The sequence below is a fragment of the Panthera leo genome, chromosome B4 (genome assembly GCF_018350215.1).
Source record: "Panthera leo isolate Ple1 chromosome B4, P.leo_Ple1_pat1.1, whole genome shotgun sequence".
NCBI classification, from domain to species: Eukaryota; Metazoa; Chordata; class Mammalia; order Carnivora; family Felidae; genus Panthera; species Panthera leo.
Genome location: NC_056685.1, coordinates 22,588,220 through 22,600,805, shown reverse-complemented (window position 1 = coordinate 22,600,805; position 12,586 = coordinate 22,588,220). Strand labels below are relative to the sequence as shown.

The window sequence follows — 12,586 nt, the reverse complement described above, 5'->3', positions numbered from 1 at the left end:
TCAGAGCCTCCCCTGGGGAGGGGAGGGGAAGGAGGTGGAGTGGGAGGAGGTGGATCCAGGGAGGAAGAAGCGAGAAATCCGCCCCCGGGAAACAGCTCGGCGCGGCAGCGGAGCGAGGCACTTCTGTCACTTGGCGATCGCGGGCGCCCGAGCGCGGCCCCGGCCCGGCCCGGCGAGGCGAGGGGAGAGTCCGGCGGCCGCCGCCCCGCCCCACGCCCTCCCGCGGCGGCCGAGAGCCCGGGGCCGGCCGGGGCAGGTCGCGGCGGTGCCTGGGAGCGGCCGGCCGGGGGCGGCGGCCTCGGAGCGCGGCGGCGGGCGGGCAGCGCCGGATCGTCTTCCCGCGCCGTCCGGCTCGCTCCGGGCGTGCGGGGCGCGCTGCCTGGGGCCGGCCAGCCCTGAGCGGATCCTCTCGCCCCGCTTTCTCCGGTGCGTGTCTGTTTTACTTTCCGCCGTAGCCGACAGGGCGCAGCGCCCGCGGGCGGGTGTGGAGAGCCCGGCTCGCCGCGGGCTCCCTCCCTTCCCGCCACCTCAGGCCACCCCGCCCGGCGCTGGCGCGGGGCCGGAGGGAGTCCGCGGCGGGCGCCCGGCGGGGGCGGAGGGGCCGCGCCCGCGTGTGCGGAGCGAGGGAGGGCCGGAGGAAGGAGGGAAGGGCACAAAGGCCGGCGGCGGGCGCCGGGGTCCGGCCGGCCGGCCGTGGAGGAGGGGCGCCTCCCGTCCGCTCATGAATATTAACCGAGCCTGCGGCCTAGCGCGTCCCGGCCGGGCCCGGCGCCCGGCCCGCGTCCCCGCTCCTGCTCGCTGTCGCGCCGCGCAAGCTGGGCCAGGCGGGCTGGGAAGGGTAAGCCCTCCGTTTGTTTGTTTTTTTGTTTGTTTGTTTGGGTTTTTTTTTTGTTTGTTTTTTTTGTCTTTCCCCCGGGTCTCCCGACACCTTTTTAAAAGTACATATTTGGGCCGCCCTTCCCGGGAGATCGAGATCACCGACCCGCCTCTGGAAGGGGCGGAGGAAATCGTGGTAGGTGGGTGGTGGTTTTCTTTTTCCTCTTTTTTTTTTTTTTTTCTCTTCCCTAGGTGGCCCCAGGGAAAGGGAAAGATAGCGTCGAATGGTAGTTTGGGGAGAAGCAAGTAAATAAAAGTTGCCCGGGCTGCGGCTTCGTTTCTGTCGCTCCGAAATAATGTCCCTGAAACGGAGCTGCTCCCGAGTCCCACCCGCGGCCGCGCACACCTCCCCACCCAGCCCCGCCGCGGGCCAAGCAAAACAGCCGCCTCCTCCGGGGCAGCCTCGGGGCGCGGGGGCGCCGGGTGCGGGCGCCCAGACTCCCCCGGCTCGCCTGCAAACGCCGGCCAGCCAGCGCTGCCGGCCTCCGAGGCTGGCTTTTTGTTTTTATTTTTTTGGGGGGTGGTGGAGAGGAGCGAGCAGGGGTTTTGAAAAGTACTATTCCATTTTCATCTCGTGGGGAGAAAACTTCCGCTACGCCTAAGTGTCTGGGTGATGCCGGAGAGCGTAGACACTCTCTCTTCTGCCCAGACAACACACTGATGAAAATGCACTTGGAGAAAAGGGAAATTCTTTCTTGAAGCCTGCACACCAACCAGGCGTGTTTGACGCAACCACCGTGCAGTTCTGAGGCTTCCCTCTCTCCCTCTCTCTCTTTTTCCTGATTTATAGGAAATCAGGACAGTTTTCTCTAGGAGGATTATTTCCTCTTTCGTGCGTGAGGTCCATCAGCGTGGACCGAATAATCTTTCCAAGTGGTGGAAAGGCGAACTTGGTGTAGACATGTGGCAAGGCTAAGGTCAGCGTCTGGAGAAAGTTCATGCCCTTGTAACCATTCCCTGTTCCAGGAGAGATCTCTCTGGGAGCTGACGTTCCAGCCTTCGAGACCCACTCGGATTCCTCCTGGTCTGGGAGTCACGCCGAGGAGGAGGGGGACCGCGGTCTGCAGTTGGCCTCGTTAGCTGCCGAGAAGACCCATCGTCTTTGTTTTTCAAGTCTTGAGAAATGGACGAAGACGGTGAAGTCAGTTGAAGTCCGGAGAAATAAATCATCGGGGCGTTTTGAAGGGGCTTCATCAAAACATTTCATTCCCTGGCACGTTACTTGTTTCACCAGCCCTGCACCTCCGGGAGCCTGGTGTGGAATTCTTCCCTTTTTGGTGTGTGGTAGCATTCCTCCCCCCAATGTGGACTCCAAAGGGTTGGTCCCTTCTTTGTCATTTGAAATGAAATGATGGCCACACGTCGGACTGGGCTACCGGAGGGAGATGGTGACAAGCTCAAGGCCTGTGGGTCCCCCACGTGTGAGGTAAGTGCAGAGGCAGCATCTTGGGCCACTGGCCCGCGGGGTGTCCTGCTGGCTGGGGGGTCAGCTGACAGGCTTTGGGCCCTTTTGCACTGGTTTGTGGGAACGCCCCCGCTTGACCCTAGGGCGGTGCAGCCTTGCCCATTTTTGTTTCCAGGAACTTCCAGCCATTCTTCTGCAAGAAGGGTTTCCTCATTTTGAAATGCCCCATCATGCCCCATCACCTCAGACTTGGGAATTCTCCCCTTGCAGGTGGCTGGGAATACTTTGACGGGTGTCTTTTCCTTCAGTCCCCGTCCTCCAGCAGTTTTGGAGTTGGGCTGCTTACGGGGTGCCTTTGTGCATTTTCGTGTGTCCGTCGCCAAGATTTGCCCTCAGAGGTGGAGCGAGGGGAGCTGGTGACGCTTGTTGCCACGGGACCTCAGTCTCACTTTGGCTTTGATGGGTATTCTGGCTTACCGTTGGTGTGGACCTCTGTTCTGGGTAGAAAAACAGGTCTTTCCCCGTGGACAGTTTAAGCACAGCCTTGGAAAGAAAAGATTTATAGAGTTGTAACTCCAACTCCCTGAAAAATCTCCTGCCTTTGCTGTCCTTTTATTTATGCCTGCCTTTCACTGCTCAGAAGTTCTGTGAGCCGCCCCGGGGGGTCAGGTGGCTTGCATCGCCTTTAGCCCATCGCCTCTGGGAGGGCTCAGAAGATTCTGTGCCAGGCTTCCTGAAATTTTTTGGAGCAGGCAGGACAGAAAGCAGAAAATCCATTGATTTATTACACCCATGTACCCCGTTGCCTCTCGTATTCTTTTTTCTCTTCATGTTTGGAGTTCTGTGATGACTATATTGTGTTTACTTGGTTATTGGGGATTTCTGTAATTTGCTTGCTAAATGCGCTGAATTTTAAACTTTACTTTTGAGCCGTCTCTATTTTTATTGACAGATGGGATAGATAACAGTAACATCCCCCAAAGAGCCTTTGCTCTCATTCTGTCATTTGTGCTTTGCAAGTGTTAAATTTTAACTTTACGGCCACGGGTTCTAGTTCTGAGTGTGTGAGTTTTGGCATTTTGGTAAAAATGAGTCAGGGTGAATTTTTGTGTTTAAAGCATGCAGAAGAACTTGCTTCCTGTATCTGACTTCATACTGGATTAGAAAGTTTATGCAGAAAATACAGGGAGGTAGGCAGAGTATGCCATTACTGCACAACTTGTTAGAACTGTAGGTTTGCAGTTAGGACCAGTGTTTTACTTTTTGACACCTGTAAACACCTGCTTGCAGGTAAAATGTGATTAAGTATAACACCACAATCCTCTGATCATGGTAAACCATAATAACTCCTTTTGGAAGGCCTCCCTACAACTTTGGTGATTGCTTAATGTGTATTGTAGTTACATAATAATATGTACTGTGGTCCCAAAGCCTTATTTGTCATTGTCTTGTGAATACTTTAATTAGCATGCTATTTGCATTATATTTGCAAGAACTAATGTTATTTGATTTTTTTTTTTTTTTTTTTTTTTTTTTTTGGTCAGTTAAGGGTTGTCCTGAAACCAAGAATTTCTAATAGACACATCTTGTCCTTGGCTAGAAAGCAATGTTTCCAGTTGCAAACTTGGCTTATATTAACACTGACAGTTATGTATTTTTTTAAGGACTGTGAAATTTGTTTTCATTTGGATGTTACTGCTGGGATGGCCACATTATTTCTAGTTTGGGAAACAAGAAAACATTACATTGCCTGTATTTTGCTCATTTAAAGGTTATACACAGAACTTGAGTTTGGTGTTAAGCTATAATATTGTTTGGGTTTTTAAAGAATAGGTATATAGCTTACATTCTATGCGAAATAGAAATAAAGGGGCTATATGCTATCAGACAGCATCTTAAAATCTCAGGGTAAGGAGTAATTATTGCCTGTTTCATTGTTGTGTATTTAGCTCTCTTTGATACTTCTGAAGCATGTTAAATCTCGTATTTATTAGTAATAAAATGAGACTTGCCACTGGAATACTTTGGGTTGATAGATAATTTAAGTCTTTGACACTGCAATTAATTTTTGTGTTTAATTTTATTAGAAGTATTACATTCTGAAGTAATACTGTCATTCTTTAAAAAATTTTAGAAACCAATAGCTATGTTCCTAAATGTGTGTTTGAATCGTAAATTGGTATGTGTTTTAACCTAAAAAGAGACGAGCATATATGTCTTAATATCGATGCTGTTGATCATCCAAGAAACTTAACTGTGCAGGACAGAAGAAATCGATGCAGTGAATTAATAGAAATCTCTGATTCAGGATTTATCTAATTAGCTAACTCCACTTTTTATAGGTAAGGTCTATTGCTTTGTTGGAAAACATTCAGAAACTTCTTGTTCATCTTCTGTATTAGAATCTAATTGTGTTGATACATGAATAAATGTAAGCACCACTCCCCAAGAATATATCAGAAGGTTAAAAACCAAACAAATAACAGTCCTCTTCAAATAATGAATTGTGACAATTTCATAGAATGTATTTAAGGATTGTGCGGTAAGGATAGCACAGTTCTCTTCATACAGAATTAAATACTTTAGATATCTGAAAATATGGTTTCCCGCACTCTGAGCCGGCTAAGTGTGCTTTGGTGTGTGTGTGTGTGTGTGTGTGTGTGTGTGTGTGTGTGTACAGCCTCATCTGTGAAGTGTTCTGACAGCCAGCCTTGAGGAGCTTTGCTTACAGAATCACTTAGTTTAGATTTGGTGATCTGATCACCCCTTTCATACCCTGTAGAGCTCATCCTTTAGGGTCCAGCTTGCTTTTTTTTTTTTTTTAAACCAAAGGCAAAAACTTTTTCCTCAGCTTTTTAGAGCACGTTATTTTTCCTATTTCTCATATTTATTTCACTCTGTCTGTAGGCCCTCGTGTTGCCCAGCGATAGAATTTTTAGCACTTTTCACTGCCTGTTATCAAGACAGGCTTATTTACTAATGCTAATTAATTTCTTTCATTTTATGGCGTGCTTCTTCATCCAGCCTGAGATTATCCTGTGACTACAGTGTACCATAGCTGATGAAAGACAATGGTTGGTTGATTTTGGAATGGTGTAAATGATACAGGAAGGCATTTTCCTGTGTATGAACTCACGAGAGTTCATCCTTTTGCTGTTCTTTCTGGAATACCTGTGCACTTTGCTTCGATCCCAGACCCCCTCGTTCCTTCTCAGGTGCTCTCCTGTTCTCTGTCTCTGTCCCTTCCTCCCTCTGCTTCTTCTTCCTCTGCTGCCCCTTTCATGTTGGCTTTACCTAGAGCCAGGCTCTTGCCATTCCTCTACTCCTCTCTTTTCTCCCTGGGTTTCATTTTACACTCTCCCATGGCTTTATTCTGCATGCTGGTGATTCTAAACTTACAGCTCAATCCCAGGTTTCATAGTTGATCTTCAGACCTATGGAACCTTTTGCCTCTTTACCAAACAGTTTTTTTTTTAATCCAAAAAAATGCCCAAAGGCATTTCAAATTTAACAAATTCGACTTCTCTTGCTGAGTTCCTTCTTTCTGTGAGTAGCAATGCCACCTCCTTATCTGTCCCCATCAAAGACCAGGTTAGCACCCTTGACCCTTCTCTCTCCTCATTGCTCCTATCCAAAGTCCTGTGGAGTCTGCATTTCAAATCCCACCGCCGCTACCCGAGTTCAGGTCAGCGGCTTCTCACTTCCAAACTCCTCTCCCAGTTTCCCAGCCTTGTCACCAGCCAACGCTCTGCCCGTGCAGTCGTCAGAGTGCTCCTCCTCAACGTTCCCCTGTAGAAAACAGTTTTCGGGCTTCCCACTGCCTTTGGAAGAAAGGCACCTGTCCAGCCCTTCTCCTGTCATATGTCACCTCTTCCTACACTTCAGTACTGAACTGCTGTCAGGTCCGCTGGGGCAACACAAGTCTCTCCGCTTTGGGCCCTCACAAATGCTGTTTTCTTTCACCCTTCCCTCCAGCTCCCCCTCCTCCACCTGCCACCCCTCCATGCCTGATTTTGACTCATCATTCTGGTCTTTTCTTCAATTTCACTTCATCAGGAAAGACTTTCCTGATCCTCCCAGGCTGGATTAGTGGCCCCCAGTGCGATATCCCCCAAACACCCTGTACTTTCTCAGGAATAGTCCTTAAGTGTTTGTTTATCTCTATTCCCCCCCTGGACTGCAACCTCCATAGGAGCAGGTGCCATGTTTGTTTCTACTGTGTCTGGCTCATAGTAGGTGCTTAATAAATATTGTGGACTTAATGAATGAATACATAGGAAAGGCTTTAATTTTTATTCAGAGTTCACTTAGATTCCAGTGTATTGTACTGTCTTGATGATCTGCCTGCCTCACTGATCCCTCCTTCTCAGTCCCTGAAGTTTCCTCAACTTTCTGGCCTGCTAAATCTTCATCTACAGCAGGGCTCAGTTTGGACCTCTTTTCTTCTCTTTGTGCTCAGTTTTATGGTTTTACTTATTATTAAAAGTGTTTTTTTTTAAGTTTATTTATTGATTTTGAGAGAGAGACAGCGCTAGTGGGGGAGGGGCATAGAGAGAGGGAGAGAGAATCCCAAGCATCAGACTCAAACCGTGAAACCGGGAGATCATGACCTGAGCTGAAACCAAGAGTCAGATGTTTAACAGATTGAATCACCCAGGTGACCCTGTTTTATGATTTTAAATATCAAGTGGGGTTCCATGGTGTGATGGTTAGCACTTTGGTTTTAAGTATCAAGTATATACTGATAATTCATATATACACCTATGAGGGAGAGAGAGAGAGAGAGAGTGTGTGTGTGTGTGTGTGTGTGTGTGTGTGTGTGTGTGTGTCTCGACCCCTGTTTGAATTCAGATTCCTGCATTCACTTGGCCACTCTGTCTCTTCTTGGATAGATAGTAAAGAGACATGTCGAAAACCACTCCTGCCCACCTTCCCAGTTTTCTCCTCCTCTCAAGCACTGGCACTCCCACCTTCCAGGTCAGGCTTCTTGGAGTGATCTTTGGCCTCCCTCATGCATACCTTGCAAATCGGGTTGACTGTCTCTCAGCTTCAGTGCTTGCCAGCTTGGAGTCTGTTCTCCACACGGTAACCAGACCAGAGCGGACGGTACCGTCTCTCTGTACATCACAGGGTTACTCCTCTGCTCCCATTCCTCTGATGGCCTCTGATTTCCCTCCGGGTTAAAAGCTGAAGTTCTTCCATGCACAGTCCCAGTCCGCCCTCCCACCTCCCTGATCTCACCTCCTGCTACTTTCACTGTCCTCCGTCTGTACTAGCCCTTCTGGACTCTTGTATATACACACTGGGCATGGCATTCCCCAGAGCCTTCCCACTAGCCGTGCCCTCCACGTGGAACACTCTCCCCGCTCAGGCCTCTGCACGGCTCGTTTCCTTGTCTCCTTCAGGTTTTGCCTTGAGGTCACCTGAGTGTCGCCTTTGCTGACCGTTAGTTAGGTTTAGTGAAGGCCTCTCCCCTGTTCCATGACACGACCATCCCTCCTTCCTTGTTGTATTTTGCTCCCCTATCGCTTCATCTCCCTCTGACATAGCTTATCCATCTGATTTTGCTTATTTATTTGGACAGATCGTACATCTAGAATGTGTTCAGTGCAGTTTGTTTCGTTCACGTTGTATTTTCCGTGCCTAGAACGATGCCTTGCACATTATAGGCCCACAGACATTTTTTTTTTCCAATGAGCGAATGAACGAGTGAATCAAAACTTAAGAAAAATTCCAAAGTGTTTTTGAGTTTATCTATGGGTACATAACATGTGAATGCTTAATTTAGATGAGACAGAAGTGTGTAGGGTGTTTTGTCTCTGAGACCTCCATTTCCGTTAGGACCAACTGCTGTTCACATTTTTGGTGCCTTTTTTCTTTGCATCTTTCTTTCCTTTGGGAAGCTGGTATCCAAGTAACAGTAACCCAGACAGTGTGCAGCAGAAATGAATGAAATGATTTGCACTAAGAGGTGAGATAATGGTAATTAATAGACTGGTGGATGGGGAATCAGGCTGGTGGGGAAACTATAAAAAGATAATATGTCTGTATTGGTGATCTTTTTTTTTCTTAAAATGAATGGCCAATGTATTAATGCTCTTTATTAAATATTGTTCATATCATAGACTTTTCATTGTAAGTTAAAATTGTTCACAACATTGACTATGACAAAATGTTAGCACTTGTTAGTTCTAGACGATGAGAATTTGGAGTGATATTATTTTTGTATTTTCTCTTTGTTGCCTGATTCCAAAACTGCAATAAGAAGACACCATTTACAGATTTTAAAAAATAAGCAATACGTTACTAGTCTTGCGAAAATTTGGTTTCTAGGAAACCTACACTGCTTAAAGTAATACTTAAATACTTTTTGAAAAGGATTCACACTACTCAAAACAGTACTTAATTTTTTTTTTTTTTTTTTTTTTTTTTTTTAAAGCATGTGTTTTTTTCCAGTGGAGGCCTAGGATTCACTCTAGGCTAGTTGTAGTACCATGTAATCTAACACTGTTATTTAAACATGTGTTCCTTTGTATACCTGAGTCTAGATGTCAGAATATCATTGTGTGTCAAAAGCTTTGTGCTGCAGGTTGGGATTAAAGGTAAAGCCTGTCAGAATTAAGAATGGCAGCAGTCGCCAACAGCAAGTACGGAGGGTCATTTCCGCAGGAGTCCGGATTTGGCTGTATTGAGTGGGACACATAACTAGATACAGGCCATCAACAAATGAGTACCCCGGTCAAAAGAAGATTTCTCCACACATTGTTCGTGTTCCTTAGCATTCGTTTCTTCCAAGCTAAACATTTTATGAAGTCCTTATTCCTTGATTACATAATCTCTGATCCTTTCTTCATTTCTGTCCTTTTGACCAGGTCAGATAATCTAGCAGGAAAGTGATAATTCAGTTTCTTTTGTTCTTTGCTCTGTGAAGGGACCTGTCATCTTATTATATTTAACAACATGGTGATTTAAGTATGAGCAATGCTAGTGTCGCTGAAGATGCACAGATGCTGTTATTGAATGCAGCTATCTTCTATTACAGAAAGACCATATGGTAGGCACTTGTTTTTCTTTCTGGTTGATGTGATTAGATTAGTAAAACGAAAGGTTAGTGGGCTTAAAGATTGTCCTGTTATTTATCTAATTTCAATTGACCAGAAAGAATTAAATATGTTAAATCTTATGAGCCTTCTGTAAGTTCTATTGGTCTGGAGTAGGAGGACATCTCCATTTAAAAGCTTAATTCTGGATTGTTCCCACCAAAATAGTTTTTTAGTTGAAATTGTCTTATTCTTAAAAAAATGAGTATTGTGCAAGTAGTTTACTTCATTAAAAAAATATGGAAGATGGCCTTTTGTACTTCTAAAATTATCTGAAAGACAACTGGTTACCTCGTACTTAGGTTAAAGAAACTAAATGTGATGGAAATTGTTTTTTTGTAAGTCCTCTTTTTTTCCGGTTATCTATTACTATGCAAGAAATCCTGCTGTGTAGATTTGTGAATAAGAGAATAGATCTAGAGCCCAAATTTGATATTTCTGAATATTCATCTGTTTGGGGGAAATTTTTTAGGCAGCCCAGAGCTAGCTATTACTACCAAAAGATGGCAAGTTAAAGAGCGTATTTACTTTTCCTTAGTCGCACCAGCTGCTGTTGAGTCTTCTATTTGATAGTGGGTGTGTTTTTGATTCAGAATTGGTTTTTTTATTGCCTTTCCCTCTTGTATGTGTATCCCTGTTCTAGATCCACATCTGGCACAATTATGAGTAGTGCTACATACGCGACCTGCTCCTGATCCTGCAACTTCTTTTTCCTTCTTACAACCTAGTGAGGACATAGTCTCTTGACTTACACTCTTGTTCACTGCCTTAATCTTTAATACAACTTGACAGAACTTACATTCTTAGGAACATTTTGTTTTTCCTTTTTCTTACAATGTGGAGAGTATCCTTGAATGTCGATAGATGGAAAGCTGGACTAATGATTACATTTCTTCTGGGTATGTCTTAGCTGTTATGATCTTGGGGATATTGGCATCATTTTTTTTTTGTTTTAACCTCAAGATATCTAGACATCTATAATCCCCAGCATTTTGATAATAAAGATTCAGTATTTAAAAGAATTTGTGTTAGCTTGGTGAAGGAGACCTACTTTCTCCTCTGGGTTCTGCATATTGGCTTCTGGAAACATATTACCTACCGAGTGAATGTGAGGGGAAGGAAATGCTCTGGGCACCTAGTTGAAATCATTTCTTTATTTTAATGCTTTTAGGAAATGTTTTCAATTTATTTTTTTTTCCCATTTAGTAATATATTACTGATACCCTTCTCTGCCCATAGGGAAGATATATACAATTGACCCTTGAACAATGGACATTTGAACTGTGTGGGTCTAAAATGTGGACATTTTTTGACAAAGACAAGACAGTGCTGTAAATGTATTTTCTCTTCCTTATGATTTTGTTGATAACATTTTTCTCTAGCTTACTTTATTATAAGAATACAGTATATAATACATATCATATACAAAATATGTGTTAGTTGACTGTTTCTGTCATCAGTAAGGCTTCCAGTCAATAGGAGGCTATTAGTGGCTGAGTTCTGGGGAGTCGAAAGTTATACACAGATTTTGAAGTGTGTGTGGGTTGGCACCCCTTCTGTGTTTATGTGTCTCTGTAGATGGATGTGTGTGTGTCTCTCTAGATAGATAGATAGATAGATAGATAGACAGACAGACATATACCTAGACACACACACACATACGTGGATCTTACCAATTTTGTAAGTGCAGGAAAAGAAAATTACAAAGCACTGTACCAAGTTATTTTCAAGGATTATAATATGGAAAAGAGATAAGATTTATTTTGTATGCTGTGAAGGGCAGAACTAAGGTCAGTGGATAGATAGATGAGCCAATTGATTGAGCTCAGTATTCAGAAGAATTTTTTTTTTTTTTTTTTAATAGAAGGTAACTGAAATTCAATGTGTTCTTTGCAAATAGAATGACCTTCACTTGGGGGAATAACAGACAGAATTCCTGCTTTGGTAGGAATTTAAGTCAGACCAATCTGGGTGATCGTTATAATCACTTGCATAACTTATAAAACTACAGATTTTTGTTCCCACCATTAAGCTAATGAATTAGAATCCCTGGAAGTGAGACTGAAAAGCCTTAACTTTAAAAAAGATTCCCTGGTGACCTTCCAAGTTTGAGAACAACAGGCCTAAATGACATTCATAGCTCCTTCCAAAGTCTGAATTCTTATGGTACCCTGATTTTGGAATTTTTCTGACCAAATTGAAATCAGTATAAAGAAAACAGGCAGAAATATGGAGACAGAATTTAAATGACTAAGCCAGTGAGCACTTCAGGATTAACATTACAATTATTTTCTTCTATTTGTAATCGTATATATTTCTACAGGTCATTGGTATACCAAAGTAATATTCGTTTCATATAAAATAAACTTTAAGTCAAAAGAGCACTTTAAAATTCAACAGTGAGATACTCCCACTTTTTTGTATGTTATATTTTAATCAGAAGTTACCATTTTAAAACGGATGGAACTCTGACTCTGGTCATATTGAAGCTATTGTTACCTTTTAGCTGTATTATAAAAGTAATTTGTTTCATGTCATTGACAGAAGGGTATATTTGAGCAAGTAACTGGTAGAATAATTTCTTTTGTGCATCTTATGATCATTTGTTCATATTAACTCTGCGTCAAGACTAGGAAAAGTTACAACGGCAGAAAACGTATATATACACATTATCTCTATATATGTGCTCATTCATATATATCATTCATGTGTATATATGGTACTCTTTATCTGAGTATACATCCTGAAGGGTTTCAGAAAGCATTCTAACATAAGTAATAATTATTAACAGAATAATTCCCTCTACATACCCTTCCTCTTTTAACACTAGCCCCTGTTCTGTCTGTCCATTGAGTCCGTTTTGTCTTTCAATCTCATGGACTATGAGATGCACTAGTTATCCACATTGTGTTATCACAATGCAAATACAATGTAAGCTAATTATAGAGTCCAATTGCTAATTCTGCAAAAGAAGCAGGATTTCTTGAAGTCATTGAAAGTAATGTTGGAGAAGGAGCAAAGCCACCGACCGGGAGGATCTGACAGAGTGAGACCAGTAGGCAAATGGAGAAGGCATAACGGAGGTTGATAGGCATCTCAAAAGAGAATGATTTGAATTCACAGGATTAAGAGAAGCCTTTGAGAAAACTGATGTCCTTGAATGTCATGGCAAATATGCGATGTATTTCTTTTCTTCTAGGAAGTG

At 43.8% G+C, this 12,586-nt stretch overlaps 1 protein-coding gene across 5 annotated transcripts in view; it reads left to right on the top strand.

Annotated features, from left to right (window-relative positions):
* Nucleotides 1-351: 351 nt before the first annotated feature.
* ARHGAP21 (Rho GTPase activating protein 21) overlaps nt 352-12,586 on the top strand; it is a 135,754-nt gene continuing 123,519 nt past the window's right edge. For 2 of the 5 annotated variants that reach the window (XM_042945126.1, XM_042945127.1), the window contains exon 1: nt 1,744-2,302. In XM_042945126.1, coding sequence (XP_042801060.1) covers nt 2,225-2,302 — 78 coding nt within the window. In that variant the 5' untranslated portion in view covers nt 1,744-2,224. Of the gene's footprint in view, nt 427-753; nt 839-1,742; nt 2,303-12,586 lie in introns of those variants that run through there. The other 3 variants (XM_042945125.1, XM_042945124.1, XM_042945123.1) reach the window with 3 other exon arrangements.